Genomic DNA, 24,743 nt, shown 5'->3' on the forward strand with positions numbered 1-24,743 from the left:
AATCCTAAATATACGAATCAAATAAAACTAATATTCCAAATTTAGATGGCAAACAAGGCAATTTGCATGAGGATGGCAAAATCATTGAAATTATCCGGACAAGACAAGACATGCATACAATTCTGTCGGGTCCAAAATACAAGCATACCTATTATAAACTTTCCGGGCTACTATCAAAGGAAGGAGGAAGGGTCACCAATTGTGCACCCCTGGTTCGCCCATTGCGCCCACCGCGACCCCATTATTTAGTACACCATTCCAACTTTGACTTTGAGAGCCTTATCAGGGAAATAATTAGCATTTAAGTACCAGAGATCTTCATTTCTGATCGACGAGACGAAAGAGACAATAATTTAAACTGCTCATAGAATCTTATTTAAAATATGTCGTGTGAATGAAAGGCAATGTTAGTATGTGTGTTCGTATGTGTGTTCGTATATGTGCCCTGTAGACTCGAAAACTACTCGACCGATTTCACAGAAAATTTCAAAATTTGTTCTTAGTAATGCCAGGAGTGTTTAATGTTTTTTGTTTTTTTTTAGTTTTTTGAGGTACTGGTTTGAATGGTAGAAGTCGGGGACACCCGATTGAGACTCTAAAATTTTCTCCAAACCATTCATAACCCCCTATAAACGCAGGTTACTTAGGCTTGTAAGTTTTAAGATCTCCTGGTGGTTTATTAATTATTAAAAAAAAAACCAACAAAATGGGAAAAAATAAATAAATGTTTCACTATAGTGAATCCTTGTGCTACGTATACATCCGCAAACAGAACTGCCGAACTAAACTTCAACTTACGGGAAAGGAACGAAACAACTGCAAGCGGCGTTTCGCGCTTTACGGGAAAGAAACGAAGCAACCGCAAATGGCGCGAAACGCCGCTTGCAGTTGTTTCGTTCCTTTCCCGTAATTCGTGGTACGGTTCGCTAATGTATACGTACCCTTAGATAGGCGTTTACGAAGATTTTTGTATTATTGTCAGTTCAGTGAGGTCACTTAGGTACTATCGTTTTTGTGTTAATACCGCACAAGTGTCCCAACTGCTCCCAACTATCCGGAGCTAATAGAACTATGGCATCCCTTATGGTAAGTAAGGGGAAGAGGCTAAGAGGAAGGTTGGGAAGTACTTGGATATTCAGATTTGGTCACCAAACGCGACTAAAGCCGTATATAATATTTCAAGCAACATTTTGATTCTGATTGTTGAGTTACCGGGCGATACTCGAGTATCTCACCTTGTAATTTTTTAGCTTGAAATACATCACTGAAATCCCAATAAATTATTAATGCTTTTCTGGATAGCCAATATATTTAGCAATTCTATAAATAATTATAAAAATATACAATTTATTTCTTAAGGCAGAGCTTTAATGCGATAAAAATCATGAAATGTTATTTAATCCACGTGATTTCGTTTATAAAAACAGGGCTTGTATGACTCTAACATTACCAGAATGTACAATTTAAAAATTAAAAAAAACATGTTAAAAAGGCTATTCCAGTGCCGTATAAAGTTATGTTTCGCAAGCAAAAAGCGTGCGGACCCGCAATAAGGCGGACTCTGCACAGAGCTTTGGTTTGTATGATGAGGGTTGATTAGAAATGCGAAAGCTTAAATGTATTATTTGTGCTTTGGAAATGGTGGAAAATGATCCGATCTTATTGGAATTGTAGCGCGTTGGCGTGAGAAAAAACAACACCTTCTCATTGCGCGAATACATTTACGAGCCGAAACGCGAGACTCTGCTCCTTTCCTTACCCATAATTCGAGGCTCGGCTCGCATTTAGGCTCGCAAACGTATACGCAGCATTATGTAGATGCCTTTACGCTGACAGCGCCTCCAGCGGTAGAAATCTTATTTAAATTTCATATAAAAACATCATTCAAATTTGTCATTTAATTATTTCTAAGAAGAGTGAGTTATCATTTAAAGGGGTGCAAATGAAATTATTTAAAATGTTCATATTTGTCTTTGTATTTCGTGAACCACCTCACTAGGACAACTTGTACCGAGGTGTTGAATGTATATAAGAACTAGCACAGATCACAGGATATTATACAATTGTAGGTTTTGGGAAGCTGAAAGTATTTATAAAATATTTGCCTTAATTTAAGAGACGATGAAAGATTTCAAACTTGAAAAATCACGAAATCTGTAAAAAAAAATAACAAAAGATATACACATTTCAAACATAGAATTTTTAATTATTTTAAATAATCTGGTTATAGGTAAGTACCTACTTTATCCCTTGTCTGAACTATCGGTTCTAATTTCGAAAACGGCATGTAAATTCAAAGCAAATTAGAGTTCAGTGGTTTTTAACCGTGTTTGATGACCATATCTGAATAGCCAGATACATAAAACTTTCCCTTTCATATCTCATTTCTATCCCCACTCACTCAGCATCACAGCATACACCAATTGGGGATGCCATTGTCCTACTGGTTTCAAACGGTTGGATATATTGGGACTCGTGTGCGATCACATAAAAAATGTCAAATTAAAAAGGAAAATTAATTGTCACTTTTTAGCAGATCCACAATTGTGTTTTTGTATGACTATATTCCTTAAATTTCATATTTGACAGCTACGGTATAAGGAATGTGAACTTATACAAGAAAGTATTTATATTATATATTCAATAAGATAGTTAGTAATTTTTCATTACATTTCGGTAGCCAAATTGTACTACATATATATTTGCGAAAAAACATTTCAATATCCTTAAATGTAATCAGTAAGCGCTCGCGCTTACGCTCGCGTGTGTATTCGCAGCATTAGATGTCAGTGTGGACATACATTTATACAGGAAGATTTCGATTTGAGTGAGATGAGGGCCTTCCCCAGGTGATGACGGTTTGAAATTGCGCAAAATCTCCGACCGAGAAAGTTATTGGTAAACATGGACATTCCGAAGAACTTTGGTCACTACGCTTATTCGGCTTATTCTATACGTATACAGGGTGTATCGGCACTAACCCGACAAACTTTAACCAGCTATTCCTTAGCACATTTGGAGTAAAAAATGTTATGGGCACTTTGCTGTCCGGTAGCATTTTTTTTTCAATTAAAAACAAAAAAAATTAAAATTTCCACACTACATCACTGTCATTGGCATTGCGTTTCGTGTTCAACAGCTGTTATAAGCAAGTATGTCAAAAAGCGTCTTCGCTCTTTCGCACACACTAAATAATAATAGTTAAAAATCAGACGAATGGTGTCGTGCCATTTCGTTGTGATTGTAAAAGTGCGCCAATATAGGTACACACGTGCATTATTCAATGGAATTTGAATAAAATATTGCCAGATGGGTTTTCAAAATTTGACAAAGGATAAAACAGTGGTGACATGTGGTGAAAATATGAATAGTAAATTTTTTATTAAAAAAAAACGTTACCGGACAGCAAAGTGCACATAAGATTTTTTACTCCAAATATGCTAAGGAATAGCTGGTTAAAGTTTGTCGAGTACGTGCCGATACACCCTGTAAATCATAATAAATTTAATACGTACTTTTTAATCCAACCCATGATGATTTCATTATTATCAGTCATAATAAAAAAACAACAGTAATTGTCGATAAAGTTCAAACAAACGCCGTGTATTATCATTTATAACGAGAAATAACAAAAGTTATTTTCGTATAATAGAAACAGACACTTCCTACTTCTCGATGGCCCTTTGAATTTGCATAGCTACATTCCTAATCAAGGTTACTCGATTATTAATTGAAAATATGTTGTTTAAATGTCCACTGAAACTCGATTGGAAATAATACAAAAGTAGACTCTGATATCCTGGTTCTGAAAATAAATCTCGGGTCAAAAGAAATCAAAAAATGTTTAAAAAAATTGTTTACCCATGTTTATATATCTACCTACGTATCTATAAATACAACCGAATGATAAATAGCACACCTGTTACATTAATCCAGGTACCTTCATAAATCAAGCAAGCCCTTAACGAATAAATTAACAGGTTTTCTGATAAACTTTTAGTAAAATGCGAATATATTATCACCATGTCGGAAGACATGTTCATAAAAATCATAAAATGTTTGGTCAATAAAATTTCGTCATTATATAGAATCAAGGCAAACGCAGGTTGCATGAACACGTGTTCCAATAAATTGGGAATTGACTAAAAGTTTATCAACGGCCTGCAATTCCGTTTTTAACCGGAATAATAATAATTTTAAGAGATTCTTGATAAATTAGCAATAATCATTTTTCTCCGTTCAAGGAGAAAAATTATCTTGTTAAAAATGAAGCAACGTTCCTGATGAAACATTAGTCATATTTAACTACAATACAGCTCTCTTTAAGGCCCCGTAGTAAGTGTTCAAATATAATATATCTATTACATATTAAATAACAGAACAAAACGTGTTTTAAATAATTTTCGGAGCTTACTTCGCGTTTTTTTCGATTTTCAATTAACATTTCGGCAAAATAAATGTTTACATATTATCTTCAAAAATAACATTTTTTGGAACTTGAAAACTTAAAGAGTTAACGATAAACTTGTTATAAATCGGTAGAAATTGGGTATGTGGGGGCTCAAAAGGCTCTGCTTCTAATATACAGGGTTTTCCAATAAGAGGTGTTATTTTGAATATACCACTATTTCGGTAGATGTTACTTTTGTAGCTGTCATTTTTTGACATTTGACAAGTAGAAACTACGCCATTAATAAAAATGGAACGATATACGCTTCAACAACGCATTCAAATTATTAAAATTCACTTGAGTGAATCAAACGCAAATCATCTTGAGTGATTTCCACCTCGGTGGCTTCGTCAACAAGCAAAATTGTCGCATCTGGGGCTCGGAAAACCCAAGAGTTATTGTTGAAAAACCTCTCTATCCTCAATGTGTGACTGTTTGGTGCGGTTTATGGTCCGGCGGAGTCATCGGACCTTACTTTTACGAAAATGAGGCTGGAGCAACAGTTACGGTGAATGGATTGCGCTATCGAGAGATGATTAATGATTTTTTATGGCCGGAATTGGATGGTATTGATCTGGACAACGTTTACTTTCACACAAGCAACTAAAACATTGATCTTTTACGATTGAATATCAAAATAACACCTCTTATTGGTCAAATAAACAAGGCAAATTAGTGGTAATTCTGTATTGTAGTTGATATACCCAATGTTCATATTTATATAGTTATCCTTTACAAATATATTTAAAAACGTACTCAAATTACCAGTTTAGTAGAGTTCTTTTTATTAATAAATTGAATTGAATTCAGCACATAATTAAATGAAGTTTTTTTTAATGACTGATTGATCTCAACAAGGTTCATGCCCTGATTAATCTAAAGGTTCCTGTATCAGAACATCTCCTGATTATTAATAGGTACATCAGATTACAAGGTTTAAATCCCAGCAAAAGAAAGAAAATACAAGAAGTAAATATATATTCACTATCGTTTTCCACAAATTCCATTTCATAACCGACTTATACAATACATACATTGAGATGTTTATTATTGAGATAAGTCTTTGCATTGTCTAATTATGGCACTTTGTATTAAGGTTTTACCGTGATATTGGGATGGTGGAATAATAGTCAATATACTGATGATAATGAAGAGAGACCGAACTCTATATAATTCTATATTTGCCTAGCTTTCGTTCCGTATCTCTCATACTCATCTAGATTTCATGTTGCACGTTCAATACAATCGCTTGCCACGAAGCGGGAAATTACACATTTTTACCCGTTGCTTGATCGTGTAGAACAGTATTTTGCAATTCGCAAAATTCGGGGGCAAGTTTCCATTAAATTATTCACTTATTTTCGTGTGCAAACAGTGAATTTCGACCAACATACGAAGCGCACATTTTCTCTCCATTTGCCCGATCTTACGTAACACCAAGACCGTATGTCATCTTCCTACCGTAAATTTTTCATCATAACCAGAATAACCTTGAATAATTTATAAATTAAAACTATTTTGAATAACCGAAAAATAAATGTTACCTCAACTCCGGTGTAGCCTGTGCAGAATTAGAATAAGAAAAACAAACAGAAAATTAATTTGTTTTCATCAAATTTAAAAACCAATAGGTTATCTTTAGAAAGATATGAAGAAATTTTAAAAACATATTTCATAAGATTTGTCTTAAATAATTTACTGTTCTAATCGAGTAGAACTTAATGAGAAACATTTAACTTTTTTCTTACATTAGTCAAAACATCACACTAATAAAATATCATCCAATGTTTATTTAAATGTGTGTGATCATTTTATGTTAAAAATTGGGGCACTCAGTAACATTTCGCTAAAATCGGCTAAAACAATGTATTATTTAGAGAAACCTTATAATTTGAAAAGAAGTTGAACAATTAACACAAAAAAAATTGTTAACAAAGCGCCGGCATCTTTCCCATAAAAAAAAAAATTAAATTATCATGCATAGGCGGGGGAGCCCGCCCGCTGGGCTGTACCAATAAAAAACAGCCTACAGTAAAACCAGCCAAACAGTATTCACAGTCATAACGTAAAAAAAGCAATTAGCCCGTCATTATTTTCGACTTGACGCCAGAGGTGAAAAAAAGTTACGCATCGTTAAATTAGTTTAAAACTTTGATTTAAGTAATAGGTATAGAATAAATATAATATACTAAAATGAGTATGACAAAAACGTTCAGTAAATTTTAGTACATAATATATAATACTGTAATTTACTATGTATACGGAGTGTCCGAGGGTAAAGTGCGCTAACTCCGGGGGTGATTCTACGCGATTTTAGAAGTAAAAATGATAAATAACTTTTTTTAAATTCCAATGTTTTGAGGTAGTTTTTAGGTAAAAAAAGTAGAATTGTTTGTATGGGAAATTTTTTGTTTTATTTTTAAAACATATTTAAAAAACTGAAAATATTTAAAATGTGTAGAAGTGCTGTTATGTTCTCTTAGGTTGATATTACTTTATAGCTAGGCAGATTGCCTGTTTTAAGGTACCAAATGCTCCAGTGGTGCATTATTCTGTAATTAGGTATTGTTTTTCATCAAATATCTAAGAAAGGTAATATGCATAACACCATCAAAAGTTTGAGGACATTTGGGGCGAAGTTTTCTTGTTTTAATAATATTAGTTTGGAGCCATTTGAACTCTAACACTTTTGACGGTTGGTTGAGTGGAATTAATGTCTCGTTTACGTTATCACTATTGGAACATAGTATTCTACAGATTTTTTTAATTCAAATAATGGAGAAGACTGGAGTAAATATAAAAAAAGCGTGTGAGCGGGAATAATGTCTCCAGTAACCCCAGTTTACGTTATCAATATTGTAATATATTATTATCTTATTTGTGTAATGTCTGCATACAACAGATGTCAGTTATTTATTGCCACTGATCTAGTTATATTGGTAATTTCGATGTTTAATTGAACAAACAAAATTGGCATATGGACGGGAAACGATTGTATAATACACTAGCTGATGTCCTCGGCGTTGACCGGGTTTTATATAGAGTTTTTCGAAGAATTTAGATTGACGTAGACAGTATTTTTCCTCTTATTTTGAACCTCAAGTGTGGAAAATTTCATCATGAATTAAATTTCTGCTTTAAGGGTTAGGGAAAGGGGATGAGTGTGGTTTTTGCTTTAAGGGTTAGGGAAAGGGGATGAGTGTGTTTTTTACTTTAAGGGTTAGGGAAAGGGGATGAGTGTGGTTTTTGCTTTAAGGGTTAGAGAAAGGGGATGAGTGTGGTTTTTGCTTTAAGGGTTAGGGAAAGGGGATGAGTGTGGTTTTTAGAAATTTCGCGTAGACAGTAATCTTCCTCTTGTTGGTCAAGTGCGCAAAATTTCATCAATCTTGGAATAAAACTGTACATTTTTTTAAAAACAAGCTCACACCGGGGGATGATAAAATAGATAGATTCAGCGAACCCTTTACACAGATCAGATACACTTAGGTATTATATTGATACGACTGACCATTGGACTTGGGTTTCCAACAACAAAATCTACCAATAAATGTGTACTGCTGCATAATACATATATCTACCATTAAAAATACATCAATGATATCTACCAATAAATGTGTTCTGCTGAATATGACAATAAATGTGTACTGCTGCATAATACATATATACCAATAAATGTGTACTGCTGCATAATACATATATACCAATAAATGTGTACTGCTGCATAATACATATATACCAATAAATGTGTACTGCTGCATAATACATATATACCAATAAATGTGTACTGCTGCATAATACATATATACCAATAAATGTGTACTGCTGCATAATACATAAATATACCAATAAATGTGTACTGCTGCATAATACATATATACCAATAAATGTGTACTGCTGCATAATACATATATACCAATAAATGTGTACTGCTGCATAATACATATATACCAATAAATGTGTACTGCTGCATAATACATATATACCAATAAATGTGTACTGCTGCATAATACATATATACCAATAAATGTGTACTGCTGCATAATACATATATACCAATAAATGTGTACTGCTGCATAATACATATATACCAATAAATGTGTAATGCTGTATAATACATTTCATTCATTGCTGGAATTTATAGAATAGATGTAGAAAATTAACAATGAGATTTCCATAAATTTTAGATTTAAGATTTTCAGATATTGATTTCCGAGAACCTACTGCCAACCTATCTGGCAAGTCATCGTGCACATACTAATATGCAGATAAACCTGGACATTTATAAATAATAATAACAGTGTCCGGAAACTAGTAGTACAAGTGATAAAACTTGTGAAACTACATACCATTTAATTTTAATTTAACTACAAGTCAATTTTGTGATATAACGTTTTTGGTTTAAGCTTTCGTTTTCTAGTAAATCTAGTCCAATATCGTAAATGGGGGTTTAATATCGATTGTTTGTGTTTTTTTAAATATATTGAAGCGTAGACCTCAAAAACTACAAAAGTTGTATCCCATTAGTTGCCGAAAAAAAGATTAAAAAAATCGAAATGCTGAATTCGATTTTTTTTTTTTTTTAGTGTTTCAACAGTTTCTTGCTTGTGCTACGAGTTTCCGTACATCGTGTATTATAGATAATAATAATGTGACTCATCCTCAGATCGTTAAGACTTATATCATGACACAATTACTGTGTTTACTAGTTCCTCGTTGGCGATTAATTTTGTCATTTTGTTTCTCTTCGTTACTTCATTCGACCCACCGCTCGATGATGATCAATTTTGATGAATCAATGTCAGGTGTTTCAATAAAATAATTATTTATTTCTAGAAAGATCTTTGCTTCAGAGATCAAAATCTCACCCTCCTTCCTCTGTTCACGTATTAAATTATTAATTGAAGCAATGAATTCAAGTACACTACTTGTTATGCAAATTAAGAGCTAGAATAGGTGCAATAAACGTTTATAGAGAATGATTCATCAAATAATAATTGTGTAGTATACAACTCGTTACATTTTACAACATCAGTGGTTCGATTCCAGTGAACCTTTAACATATTGGTCTAATTCTGATTAGATTGAGTAAACTTAACTTGTATGCACACGGAAAAAAATGAATATTGCTTATTTCTATTGTTATTCCGTTTGAAAACGGGATTGTGTGCTGTTTCCTGGTAAACTTTTAGTGAATTACTGATATATTCCGGAACACGTGTTCCTGCACCGGCATTTGCCTTGATAGTATACAATGACGAAATGCGAAATTATTAGAATTTTTAAGAACACGTGTTCCTACATCGTGATAATACATTCTAATTTAACTAAAAGTTTATTTAGAGCCTGCATTCCCGTTTTTAACCGGATTAAGAATAATTTTAAGAGATTTGTAGAAAATGCTCTCGTATATTTATTTTTTTTATTTACTGGCAAGGTCTGCCTAACTGGCCACACCGAAACACGTAGCCCCATCAGCTGGCGCGGCGAACCGATGAAACATTCCGACCTGGGCCTCGACTCTAGACCAAGTTATTTAACTCGAACAACGTGTGGTTCAACCCACTCATTGTTCGAGTGAATAAGAAAGTCGATCAATGTATGTACTTTCGACGGCGATTGCGAGCGGCCTGGATTGGAGAATCGATACCCTGAGCGCCCGTCTAGAGAAGTAATATCTATTTCTCTTACATACCTAGTTCCTTCCCGGGTTTGCCTTCTGATAATATTAAGTAAAAGTCATATTTTGAACGAGTGTCCTTCTTTATTCGTCTCCACAATCCGCGACTTTAGCACTGCATCGAGGTAAGGCGCAGTTAACAACAGTACTAATGATTCTTAATAAATTAGCAATATTCAATATTACACTTTTTTCCGTGCAGGATCGTAATGAATCGCAGTAGCTTGATACTCTTTTGACGTCAGTGGCGATGGATAAGTTAGGAGAAGACTCGACGAAGGTTGAATTACATATTTTTTTAATCTTTACATTAATCTTTACAAGGAAAGTATGTTGTAAATCGGTACGTTATCCATACATATTTGTAGCGTAACTTCACCCTATTCACAAAGTCCGTAGTGTTGGTTAAGCCGAGACTGTACGTTTGAGATTTACTTTAACACAAGCGATCTCTCAGTTTGATTGGCGAAAGCTTTAAAGTTTTTATTTGTAAAATACTCTTTGAAGTAATGGAAGATTCCACGGGCCTAGAATATTGTTGACTGTTTCTAAGAACACTTCTACATGACATAATCAATACAATGTCTAGGAGGGTTATAGCTACATACCTATAATGTCTAAACTGCTACATATATCTCTCCCAATCACTCTCTCCCACAAAATCGTTCTATGAAAGAGTGAAAGTTTATTTTGTAACTGCGTAAAAATTTGAATATTGCGTATTTAGTTTCATTACAATTTCTATATTTCTCAATTTGACATTATTTTTTAAGGATGTTCAAATAATTATTTTGTGATTTCTGAGTGATGGAAAATTACTAGTATAATACCGGGATCACAATCGGAGCACAATACAATAGTGTCCTGGCCCTGCTCCGTGAACAATACAACGATTCAACAATACAACAATGGGACAATACAACAATTCTACCGTAGTTCAAACGTAGAACGCTGTCAAAATGGATACACGACGATCCGATAATCTTAATCAGGAGAAGGGGGTCAGATCGATTGGGAAACTGCCGCGGAATATCATTTTTTTATATGGGATCTGTCACTTTGACCGATGACAGCTGCGTAATCAGGGCGCTCCGTAAATTGTTCCCCTTCTCCTATCTACGGCAGGAAATAGCCTGGCACACTTATAACACATCATCTTTTTAGGTGTGACAGGACTGTATGGGATTGTATGGCGAGCAATACGGAGTTATATAACACGTTTTGGACCCTCTTAAATGACAGTGTGAAAAAACGTGTTTATATATTTTTATAACATAAAATTTTAACAAAAAAAACATGCAAAACTCTAAATTACCATTTTGTGGGTTACGATAGTTGAAGTAGGAGTATTTTTAAAATATCTATATATTACTGATACCTACTCAAATATCAAACTCAGAAGATATATTAATGATACTTTTGAAATATGGCGATATGTTTGAAATTCTTGTACTACCGGCCGCTTGTTTTAATTCATCGCCATAATACATGTTTTGTTTTATTTTGTGAAGCCATTTCCTAAGAGACCGACAATAGTACTCTTATAACTTCTAGTACAAAAAAATACTCTTGTCGGCCTTGATTTCTCATAAATGACACACGTAAAAGAAAAAAGAGTTCCAAGGGCTCTCGGTGGCAGAAGGCCATGATTATGGGACTGTTGTTGAAGTGGAAATGACAAAGAGTCGGGGTGAATCCTACCTCGGCACGCAGACGGAGTGGTAGAGTCCATAGTTGTGCAGGACATGCAGGAACTCTGGAAGGGTCCGGCACGCGCCCATTATGCTGAAGGCGGCCAGGCAGGTGTTCCATACCACCAGAGTCCCGCGCAGCTCGAACCTGATACAATAAAATTAACATGCTATTAGTATTTGGAATAATATAGTCTGTTGCTCATCTGCCCTGATGAAGTTCATGATGGCAACGCTTCCCGAAACGTTGGCTAAAGGAGGAGAAAGCACAGCACGGCATAATACCCAAAAAATCAATTTAATATGGTGCCCAGTATAAAGGAGAACCAATTCGATAGTGACGGGTGTGGAGTCAACACCGCAAGCACAAAAATAGCAAACAAGAGTCGGGTTTTAGCAAAACCACCTCGACAAAGGCCAGAACACTGAAAAAAATTGACCTGCTATTTATATACAATTATAAAAGAGGATCTCATATAATTAGCAGGCTAATTTGTTTAAGTGTCCTGGCCTTATTTGAGGTTGTTTTGATTTAAACCCAGTGATTTTGCAGCAATAGTTGGAATATGTCCCATAATTCTAAAAGTCACTAAATTGTTAAATGAATAAAAAAATACTATAACTCGATTCATGATTTGTGTCGAAAAATTTTATAACTTTAGGTAAAACATATTAAGTCTTATAAAAATGTGTTATAAACCGTAAAACGGTGTTTTAGTGACACATTGTCATAAAGGCTGTAAAAGTTCAGATTTGAATTGGTACTAATAAAAAGGTCTTTAACTGGTCGCGCAAAGAGCTGGCAACGTTCAATTTCAGCTGACCGGCGGCGTGTGAAATTTCCGTCTTGAAAATGTGAGGTTATTTCGGATATTGTATATTAATTGACCGTTACCGCGTGAATTTAATAAGAATTCTAGGTTGTTTTTTATAAAATAATATTATGAGCCAGTTCCATAATCAGAGCGCTTTAAAATGGAAACCTTCATTTTACGAAAGAAAGGACTATATTATTATATTTAATCAATAAGCTTTAACATTGTTTTAAGTTACACTTTGAAAATTGAAAAACGTGTCGATGAATTGATAAAAAAAACAATAATGTTTCCACAATTGCCAAGATGAATTTTTTTCTAATTTTCGTCGTTTCTTCATTTTCCAAAGCATGATTTTATTTGACTTAAACAGCGTCCCTGAATGAATATATCCGCCAAGTATTTCAAAACCATCGCACTTATTTCCACCGCAAAAGCTATACAGACTATCACAGAACATTCAAATATTTGCAAACGTATATTTTGTGTCTAACCAAACAATGTGTACTTTTCCATTTATGCATATTCTGCCAATGAATGACACAGTCCGGCGTAAAGCTAACACTGTATCTAACTTCTAAGCAAATACCCAAAGTCTAACCACAATTAACACATATACATCTTATTTGTAAATAAATAAATAAATTAATAAATTAACACCGTATAAACAAATAATTATAGCATACTAAACAAATAAAATAATGTGATAATAATGACGATATCGATTCCACTCAACACGCGGAGAAAAATTAGTATTTTCTGATTAAAATCCTGTTAAAAACGGGATGGCAGGCCATTTCCAAATAAAATATAATTACATTCAGAATACATCAATAATAAATATATCAATATGTAAATATGTACCAATATTTAAAATATGTACCAATATTTAAAATATGTAGATGTATAAATAAATGTGGGAATACACGAGTTCATGCAGCTGCGCTTATCCTGATAAATATAATATCAAAGTGATTTTTTTTATAAACACGTGTTACGACATCCTAATAACACATTTATTTTTACTAATAGTTTGTTTACTGATTGTTTGGCAGGCAGGCCATTTCCTGATAAAATATTAATACATTCAGAACATATCAATAATAAATATAAATCAATATACAGGGTGTCCGGAAACTCGTAGTACAAGCGGGAAACTGGTGAATCTACATCACATTTGGAGTCGATTTTGTGGTATATTTTTTTTTTTATTTGAGCTTTCGTTATCGAGTAAATCGAGTTTGAAGTTGATTTTTTTTTTTTTTTTTTTTTTAATCAAATTCTTATAAATTATTACTGAAGATCAAAGTACCCAACTAATTAAAACTATTTGAAAGTAAAACAAATGAAGAAACTCGGATTTGAAGCATTATTTTGAAATCACCCTTCATTTAACCCGGTGTAATCATAAAATATTTCTGCTCTGCAGGGTTAAAACATCTGTTATTCAACCCTAAACACCAGAAAAAACTTTAACCCTAAAATAGCCGAAAAATATTTTTTTTTGGTTTTTTTTTTTTTTGAAAATGCTCAAATCAAAAAACTTTATGTTTTTTTGGGTTCCCCATGTGGTGTAGATTCTCCAGTTTCCCGCTTGTACTACGAGTTTCCGGACACCGTGTATAAATAAATATCGAAACATGTGTTCATGCAGCTGTGCTTATCCTGATATATATATATAACGACGAAATGCGATTTATTTTAAATTTTTATAAACACGTGTTCCGACATCCTCATAACACATTTGTTTTTACTGATAGTTTGTTAGGAAATCCATCAATTCATTCGTTAAAGGCCTGCAGTCCCGTTTTTAACCGGAATACATTAAATACAATAAATTAGCACTGAGTTCACTAATCTGTAAGTTTTCTCTGTACTTTTTAAAATAAATTATCGAGTCTTTCCACTTATATGTTCAAAAAATCTAAATATAATACTATTCTCACATATGTTGTGATAAGGAAGTAAGAGTATTCACTTTCAAATATTTTCTAAATTACAAGTTTTTACAAATTTTATGATTTTAGATGGATTTAAGTTTAGTCGCGGCTATTAAGCGTTTAGTGTGTAGAGTTTGAGATCGTCAATATTGTTATTCGACGTCGTATTTAATGAACTTTGTTAAAATGTGATGATTTCTCCGTGAGCAGCACAGATTATCAGATTAGTAAATATAATATTCTTCCCATTAAAGATTAAAGTAAGTCCTGATCTTAATCTCAAATTGATTATCAGATTCGCTCTCTTCACATTTCATTGAACCTGAGACTAGAAACGGGTGTTGCTTGTGATTGATATTATTACACAATGTTCTGTTGAAAATCTCTGGGTTACCGCAATTATTTTTAACTTATAATATCGAAAAAATTTAATACTTTTATTGACTTTCTTTTTTATTGACCATTACAGGTTTTAGCTTATCACGGCCATCTTCAGACTGGTCGTGAAGGTCATACATGGCCGCGATGTGCTGAAACCAGTAACAGTGAATAAATAAATAAAAGTTTATAAAATGGTTTAACCGTTTTGTACTTTCATCACATTTATTCAGTTTGCAATGTTTTCTGCGTATTTCAAATGCACATAATTTAGAACATGTAAAGGTACAGTAAATGAGAAAATACGAAAAAAATGTCCATTGATAAATATTTATAACAAGTAGTAGCAATAAAAAACAGCATAAATAAGTAAAGAACATTGAAGATTTAAAAATACTAACGACAACAAATATTTTAACCCTTCAGTACTTTCATCACTTTTGTAAAGTTTGCAATGTTTTCTGTGTATTTCAAATGCTCTATATACATCTTATTTTTTAATTTTCCGTAAAAACAAATACTGTTTTATTAACTAGATAAAATTATCTTTCCGGTGTATGCATTTAAAATAAATATCAAACGTGAAAAATGTTGTCAAAAATGGTAACCACATTTTTAATTAATTTTTTACTCCAATCATAGAAAAATTGAGAGAACTCGATATTTCAAAAACATATTCGTTTTTTTGGGGGAATTTGTAAGAAAACTGTACCTTCACTTTTATATCGTTCATATAATAAAAAATAAGAAATAATTTTTCGAGTTAAACCGATTGTTACGATAGCGGCGCGAAATATGAATTATTTCTTTTCGCTATTTTTAGGATTTTATTCATGGATTCCATTATAAATATTTGAGGCAAACTGGAAAGAATTATTATTTCTCTTTCTAACGTCAAAAAAATTACATATTTCCGAATCATAAAAAAAAAGATAAAAATACTTTTATAAAATATGGAAGCCCGGTCATATATGACCCTCAACCGCTGGAGGGGTTAAACAGGTAATAATTAAATTCCACCACGAATCGAATTATCATAATATCGTTTTAATCCCAAGCTATGATCCTTTGAAGTATCCGATGAAAAAAACTGGCTACATTAATTGATATTTTCTAATTTACATTGCTATCAATGTTAAAACCGGAAAACATCAGTAATAAAATTACTACATTTTACGTAAAGAAGTGAAAAATAATAATCAAAGAGTTGACATTTTTATATTTTTTCCGATAATTGAATTCAGAGACCAACGATTCTTACCCAACGGATTATTTTCTATTATAATTTTACAATGGAAACTTTTAAAACGCAAGTTTTGAGCAAACGTAGAACTGGAAATAAAATACGGGCGAACCCGGAAACAGACATGCTTTCATATATAACTGTAAAAGATTTTACGTCACTCTATTCTTTTAAGATTCTCTTCACAGCCTTGGTAAGAAGTAATTTATAACACAATCCCACTTTTGATCTCCATCCTGTAAAGCACATCACATTAAAATTGAGAGAGTTCAACAAATTTTTTTTAAGAATTATCAATTTTATACTATCCCTTGACCAAATTAATTATAATAATTTAATGAAATGAACGGATTTAACTGACTTATCTTCCAAAAGCACGATGACCGATTCGGTATTTTTATTTAAATTATTTAATGGCTTAATGGAAGCACCTGACTTAACTAAGCCAATAACGTTCCGAGTACCAAATCGTAACACGAGACTTCCGGAGTTGTTCTTTGTTCATTCATCTAAAACCAACTATTTTATTAATTCCCCATTTCAAAGGCTACATAAATTCAGTTCCAATTATTATTTTATTTATTCTGTTACTTACTTTATCTATGTAAATATTTAACTTATACCTAATTCACCGTTTCTTTTATGTTGATTTTTTATATTTACTTCAGGCAAGTATTAATACCTTTTTTTCTGTTTTCTCTTTTTTGTGCTTGTTGAATTGATGTATTGATGTGTATTAATTCTTTTTTTTATATTCTTTTGGTGCTATATTTTGATACTATGCTCATGATCCTACAAAAATATTATTATTATGTTAATTTTAATGCACTAAGTGATGTAATTAGATTACTTGTTTGCGTAAAAGCCCGACGGTCCTAAATGAATATGTTATGCATCTATTGCTTAGTACATTATGTTTCGAGGCTAGTTTACACCTGTGTTGTATTTTGAATATTGTTTCTATGTGTATAGAGGTTTATCAGAAAGTGACATAATTTAGATTAAAAAGATTAAAAGAGAAACAGATTTTTCTTCCATATGGCACGAATCTCTATCATCGACCCTTTTTCCCGGGGGATATCGATCGCAGTTGAAGTACTTTTTTAATGTGCAATTATTGAACGAGCGTATAGCAAAAAACGTTTTCATTTTACAATAGTATATCATAATAAAAAAACCATAAATATCACCCAGCCATGGAAATGATATTGTATCACCGACTATTGGAAAATAGAAGAATTTCTGAAATAATAAAAATTGTCTACATGCCATCTCAAAGGAAGTAATTTAAGCTTGTTAAAAACTCCTGCTGTAAAATTTGTAAGATTATTTGCAGTCCAAAAAAACTGAAAAACTGTTAAATAATCTTTGAAAAAGAAATTAATAATAAAAGAGTCATTTTCAAATACTCAATGCAAACTTCATACCCGAGCTTGAAACATTACTTACACACATCGTAACTTTGGTCATAGAGCAATACACGCCATTGCATGTTTGCCAGTAGGAAGGTTAAAATAATCATTGATAATGGTAAAACGTTTTGTCTATGATCTATGTTTACGAGAAGACCTACAGAACAAGAAAGACGAATCACTAAAATTGACTTAAGTCATCGAACAGCTGGTAAACTCACTTAACTTCTCAAAGAGAGATGCAAGGACGTTTTTTTATGATGAACCTACCTATTCAATTTCAGACAATACAGTTTTTAGACTCAAAAATTACTGGACCAATTTCAGTAAAAATTTCAAAGTTTGTTCTTATTAGTGTCAGGAATTTTTAGAGAGTGGTTTGAATGGTAGAAAAAGACGGGTACGTCCGAGAAATACGCATTATCTCTGCAATGGACTGAGATACGGAGCAATGTACATTTGATACAAATTGTCCGCACACATGTTTTCATCTTCCGTACACACCTCGAAGAAAAGAACATATCACCAGATTTAAAAAATAATAATAATCTACATATTAAATAAATTATTATTTTGTGGTAAGTTCTTGATTACATTTGCGTATTTGCCTCTTTCATTATATCTTTGATATCTTGCACAGCTAAGTTGAATTGCCGCACACACAGTGTGCGCACACACAGTGTATTAGAGGTTTCGTTAATACGGGGTGGAATAAAAATCGATATATTGTAGTTTCTTTAATAGTAACAATGTGTATTCAGTAGTAAACGGTAGAAAAGGTGGGGTCGCCCGAGGAAAACTTAACGCTATATCTGCACTGGAATGAGATACGGAGTCGAATAGAAGTCGATATAATGTAGTAACAATGTGTTATACAATGATGAATGGTGGAAGTCAAAAACTGAAACAAAAACTTAAAAAGTCAACTCTTCAATTCTTTAGAACAGTGTTTTTCAATATGTGGGTCGCGACCCCTAGGGGGTCGCGAAGCCTTCCTAGGGGGGTCGCCGGCAAGAGGAAAAAGGCGAGGTTCTAACTAAAATAAAAACACTATTTCAGTGAGAAGTATGAGCTTGTTCATTTTTCAAATCGTTGTGCTATTTTTGATATGTTAATGATCAAATCATTTTCTAAGTTAAGTGTTGGGAAGTAAGAGCTTCACAGATGCACTCATAGAGGGCAGTGCATAGAGCTTGCGTGGAAGTCCGCAAGATGGCAGTTAGTGGCCAGTAGTCGCGAGGGCCAGTGAGAAGGCTCCCAGACAAACTTACTGTTTCAGATTCCAATTAGCCAGTTTCTAGTTAGGTCGATTATCGAGTCACCATTGTAATACGCGAAGTATTAATAAATCCCTAATTTATCACAAAGAACCTTTTATTTATAATCTCCTTCCACGACGAGTTGGAGAACTGTTTGTGCGAACACAACAGTTAAGTCTGTTTCTCTTTTTAGTTTTAATGTCCACCATTGAAGAGAATGTCAGTTCACTAATTATGAAGTGGCAAATGGCACTAATAATTTTAGAACTTCCTTGCCAGCTCTGGATACTCTTCTTTTCTTTTCATCCAAAACACTTTGGGGCGTCCAAAGCTCTCGCGGCTTCCTTGCAGAGTGTATGCCGTAATAACGAATGTAGGTACTAAAATAGTGATAATTAACGTATTTAAACTAACTTTTTGTCTGAATCTATTGCCAAATGGGGTCGACAGAATTTTTCAACCTGTAAAGGGGTTGCGTATTCAAAAATATTGAAAAACACTGCTTTAGAATAATATTATTTCCAGGTAAGTTTTTAGATTCTCACGGCCAAAAGCATTTTTGTTGTTTGTTTTTGGGGTGTTATGCCGTGTTTACATCTTCGGATCTACCGGATCTGCCCTGATGATGGACACTGCAACGCTGTCCGAAACGTCGGCTAAAGAAGGAGTTAGCGCAACACGGCATAACACCCCAAAAACAAACAACAAAAATATTATTTCCACCTTAAAATATTAAATAAAAAAAGTTGTGAGGTAGGTACACTAGAATAAACGACATCAATATTCCAAAGCATTCATAATTCCGAGCAATACCGGGTACACGTCAGATATTATTATGATAAATTTAGTGTATTTACTGCGATAAATAAAATTCACCAGTATGGCAAATGAATTATTGCAAAATGAAACCACCCTGAACTGTCTAGTTACTTATATTATATAAAATATTTCTAATCTATCACTATGAAGAACAAGTAATAACAACCATTTCATTTTCGTACCTTTTAAGATAAAAGATGTTATCTCAATGAACTAGGCAACGTTTTAATTGAACACACAAATCACAGACTAGCTTTAATCTGTCAAGTTTTTTACTAACTGACGCGGTGATGATAATTAGTATCGGATTCGAGTTCCCAGACACTTTGAAAAATAGTCGCAGTACTAGAATTGTATACTTCCTTCCTGTCGTGAAAATGTGTATAAATACCGCGAACTGCCCGCTGTACTGATCTCTTTCAAAACAGCCAATGCAATATGCTAAACAATGATGTATTATGTAGAACATCTTCCTTATAAACAAAACATAAATAAATCAAAATATAAAATAAATAAATAGTCCGCGTCCTTGATTTTTCTATTTTTTTTTTTTAAGAAAGACAATCATTCCCAGGTTACGAATAACCTGGCAATATTTGAAAATCTCCTACTACCACCACGGTAAGCTGAAAATGTTGCTTGTGTGATGGAGGACTTAGCCAGCCGAGGAATTGAACACACTACGCCAGGGTGGGGCCCAAACGCGATGTCAACTCGGCCACCGACCGGTCGGTGGGTTGACAGAACTTACACCGCATCCTTAGGGACGGTAGGCCGCGGGCGACAAATTTGTTCCAAGTTGCGCTGCGCAGACTCGCACATGGTCAATTTATTTATTTATTTATTGGATGATTTTTATGGCGCCGCTTTTGCGAAATATCACCTCAGGGGCGCTGTAACACTGCGGTTTACAAATTATTTCGAAAAGAATTCATGTTTTTTTTTTAAATCTTGTTAAAAATTTAAATTGGGATTTGTTGATTTCATACCGACCTGAGTGGGCTTAATGACATAACATACAAGGTACAAAACGAAGGTACGTATGACGTCACGCGTACCCAGCCAGATTTCGATCGTTTTCTCGGACTTTGAAAAACGCAAAATTCGAGAAATATAAACTATAAAATCGCCATTGTAAAAAAAATGGCATTTAAGTTGGAAGGTGAATCATTCATATATTTTTTATTGACTGATATTCCTTATTGGGGATGACATAGCCCCACTGGCTCCGGACAGCAGGGAACAGTTCTCGTGCGATATCAGACAGAAACAAATTTTACAATGGATCTCTCATTGGCAGTACCACTCCCCCTATTTCATATTGGGAGTAAAAAAGCTCCCTGGCAACACTGACTACACTCTTTTGATGTTGCTCTATTGGCAAGAAAACTACCCCAGAAACCTTTATGACTCAAAATATTAGCAGAATAGACTGAAAAGAAATAATATAAATCGTGTTTTTTTACAGCTACTGCCAAATGAATGGGAGCAATTGAAAAATATAAAGCACTTTCGTGCCAAAAGATAGAAAGAAATTTATTAGAGATTAAAGATGACAAATCTCTGTTAGGAATGCCAAAATTTAGGATAGTATCATAGACATATGAATATTAGTAGACCTGCCCTAAGTGATTAAAAGCGTATTATCCCCACTCCCCATACCGGTTCCATTGGAGCCGGCTGTGCTCGCGTATGGCCTCAAGTGAAATTTGAAAACGTGACGTCATCATTCTTGGGCGAACTATGGTCGAGGCATCATCGGTTCATTTTACGAAATAACACGGCAAAATGTTGACTTGTACTATGAAAACTTGTAAAAATAGATGTGAAAAAGAGAATAAACCCAATTGTCGTATTACATTCCATATATAAGCATTATTTTACTTTATTTTAAGCATATTCACATCGTATAATATGAATCAGTTGTTACTATCACATCGAGAAACGTCTGTACGCGAAACACAAAGCTGGTTGGTTGCTGGGAAGTAAATTATGAACATTTATAAAAGTGTCTTAACTAAATACTTAAACGAAATATTCGACTCTGAAAATAGAACCAAATTTTTTTGCCGAATTTGAACTTCGCAAATTTGTTCATAACGTGGCGAGTAATTTGCGCTCCCATGTAAAAATGTCTATTCATTCAAAAGCAGATTTTACTTTTAAGAAGTAAATGGTGATATTATAATGCGAGATGCCTATTTACTGTCAGATTGATTTATTGACGAATCACAGTCAGCTTCACTCCCTTCGTTCTTCAACAGTTGATTTTACCCCTCGCCATTATCTTCTCGTCTATTAATTCCTATGTCTGTGGATAGTATAGATGTTAGCTTATATTAAAAATCTGGTCAAATTATTTGTTTTCCTGTTAAAAAACGGGACTGCAGGCCTTTGAATAATGAATTGACAGAGTTCCTAACAAAGTATCAGCATAAAGCGAATGTTTTATGAGGACGGCGGAACGCATGTAATACTGATATACTAATTTTGACGCATTCCGACATGATATTTATTAGGAAAAGAACACGTGTTCTCGATATATTCCGAATGACTAATATTTTATCAGGAAATTGGCATGCTTTGACTTTTTTAACAGGATAATTTTTCTCAGTGTATATAAAAATATTATTTTCATCGTTCACAAATTATTGTTCTTTTTTTCGGAAATCGAACCCTTGACGGGCTTGACCCCGGATCTGCAGAGGTCTTGCTTCAGTTCAAAGCTAATTCTTGTGTACCATGTATATTAGTGTCTAATGTCTAAGTGCTGGTAAACATTACGATTAAGCGTACGACTTTATTTGACTGGGTACTAGGAAGGTATTCCTCATAATATGAAACGTAAACAGGTTTGAACATTTAAAAAAAATGGCGGTGGTTGATCCTAAAATACTTTTGAATGCGTAATATTGATGGCCAGAAATGATAAAGCATATTTCAAAGTACCTACTCGTAAATGGCAAAGATAAAATAAACGATTTGTATTTGACAGCTAAAATTGACAATAATGGTAATTATTAGATCTAATACATTAGCAAAGATCGATAATTCGGTAATAGTTGTTCAAGCATATATTTAAGTAAATCGGTATAATGTCACAGACATAGGAATTAATAGACGAGAAGATAATGGCGAGGGGTAAAATCAACTGTTGAAGAACGAAGGGAGTGAAGCTGACTGTGATTCGTCAATAAATCAATCTGACAGTAAATAGGCATCTCGCATTATAATATCACCATTTACTTCTTAAAAGTAAAATCTGCTTTTGAATGAATAGACATTTTTACATGGGAGCGCAAATTACTCGCCACGTTATGAACAAATTTGCGAAGTTCAAATTCGGCAAAAAAATTTGGTTCTATTTTCAGAGTCGAATATTTCGTTTAAGTATTTAGTTAAGACACTTTTATAAATGTTCATAATTTACTTCCCAGCAACCAACCAGCTTTGTGTTTCGCGTCCAGACGTTTTTCGATGTGATAGTAACAACTGATTCATATTATACGATGTGAATATGCTTAAAATAAAGTAAAATAATGCTTATATATGGAATGTAATACGACAATTGGGTTTATTCTCTTTTTCACATCTATTTTTACAAGTTTTCATAGTACAAGTCAACATTTTGCCGTGTTATTTCGTAAAATGAACCGATGATGCCTCGACCATAGTTCGCACAAGAATGATGACGTCACGTTTTCAAATTTCACTTGAGGCCATACGCGAGCACAGCCGGCTCCAATGGAACCGGTATGGGGAGTGGGGATAATACGCTTTTAATCACTTAGGGCAGGTCTACTAATATTCATATGTCTATGTATAATGTAGATTTTTTTTCTGAACATCGCCTAATCAACAAAAAAAACTTGAATAATGAAGGAACGGTTTTTAATTACTAGAATCACCAACTAAATTATAATCTTTAATGATTGAAGACAACTTTACCGACTCTCAAACGAAAATATGAAACAGAAAAAAGATTCGGCAATACACTATACGAGTATATATAAATTAATTTAAATTATTCATTGGGAGTTATAACTTTGCAGCAAGCAGGGAAAAACTGAACTTGTTCGTTATATCAGCGAGATGGACAATTTATGCCAATTTTTTATCAGTGTAAATTGTGATAGCTGAAGCATTAACTTAGGACGGGTTGTTTCAGGGAATTTGAACAATTCTTCAAATTTCAAAGTTAACTTTCAAGTTCTGTTCTTATTTCAGTTCTGTCAAGCAACTAGCCAATAATGATATAATAACAGAACTTGTATACAACTTTCACAGAACCCGATAATGAACGTTGAAATTTGATGAATTGTTAAAATTCTGTGAAACAACCCATCCTAATAGATTTATGAGCTGAAATATGAAAATAGTCAAATAGCCTCACGGAAGAGGGAAGAGATTCACTATGTAACGGAAACCCAAAAATGAAAAATTACATGCCAAATATTTTTTTTGCGGCCTTTGATCATAGTGAATAAAGTTTATCCTACAATTATAATATATAATTTATGAGAAATAATATTATCTCGGGTAATCTCACATTAAAAGCTTCAATTTAACATAAAATAACAAACCTATTTACATAAACGAAAACTCTTATTTACAGGTATTGTGGGTTGTCCACGGAATTATGGGATAAACCACAGTCAAAAAAGAAAACATTAAAAAAAATGCAAAAAATAAAGAAAATACATATTATAAAAAAGTTATTTTAGAATATGGGTGGTTTTTAAGTGAGGGGTTTTACATTTATAATTAATTTATCAAGAGTTTTGAGTTCCGCTTCAAATCATCTGTCGAGTTTTGTAACCAACTTATTTCATGAGTTTATTGCAAGCGGCAAGCTTTAGAATCTGTCACCCCGACTCTAACAGCCGTTGTTCCCAATCCTACCGATCAACCGTTGAACAGAGCGAAAAATGACAGCGAAATGTCGAACATCATTTGGTATTCTTTTTCGTATAGCATATTGCCAATTTAATTATAATTTTTAGTATCAAATTAATATGGACAGTGAAGATGAAGATAGTAATGATAATATTTATAATAG

General features: G+C 33.4%; 1 protein-coding gene across 1 annotated transcript in view; it reads right to left on the bottom strand.

Moving 5' to 3' along the window:
* The window catches only part of Baldspot (elongation of very long chain fatty acids protein baldspot), a 92,333-nt gene that overhangs the window by 41,185 nt on the left and 26,405 nt on the right, over positions 1–24,743 (bottom strand). The window contains exon 2 of the mRNA XM_089633437.1: positions 11,829–11,966. Within this exon, the coding sequence (XP_089489563.1) occupies positions 11,829–11,966 (138 nt within the window). The remainder of the gene's footprint in view (positions 1–11,828; positions 11,967–24,743) is intronic.

The sequence above is a fragment of the Hesperophylax consimilis genome, chromosome 1 (genome assembly GCF_061612785.1).
Source record: "Hesperophylax consimilis isolate HC1 chromosome 1, BYU_Hcon_1.0, whole genome shotgun sequence".
NCBI classification, from domain to species: Eukaryota; Metazoa; Arthropoda; class Insecta; order Trichoptera; family Limnephilidae; genus Hesperophylax; species Hesperophylax consimilis.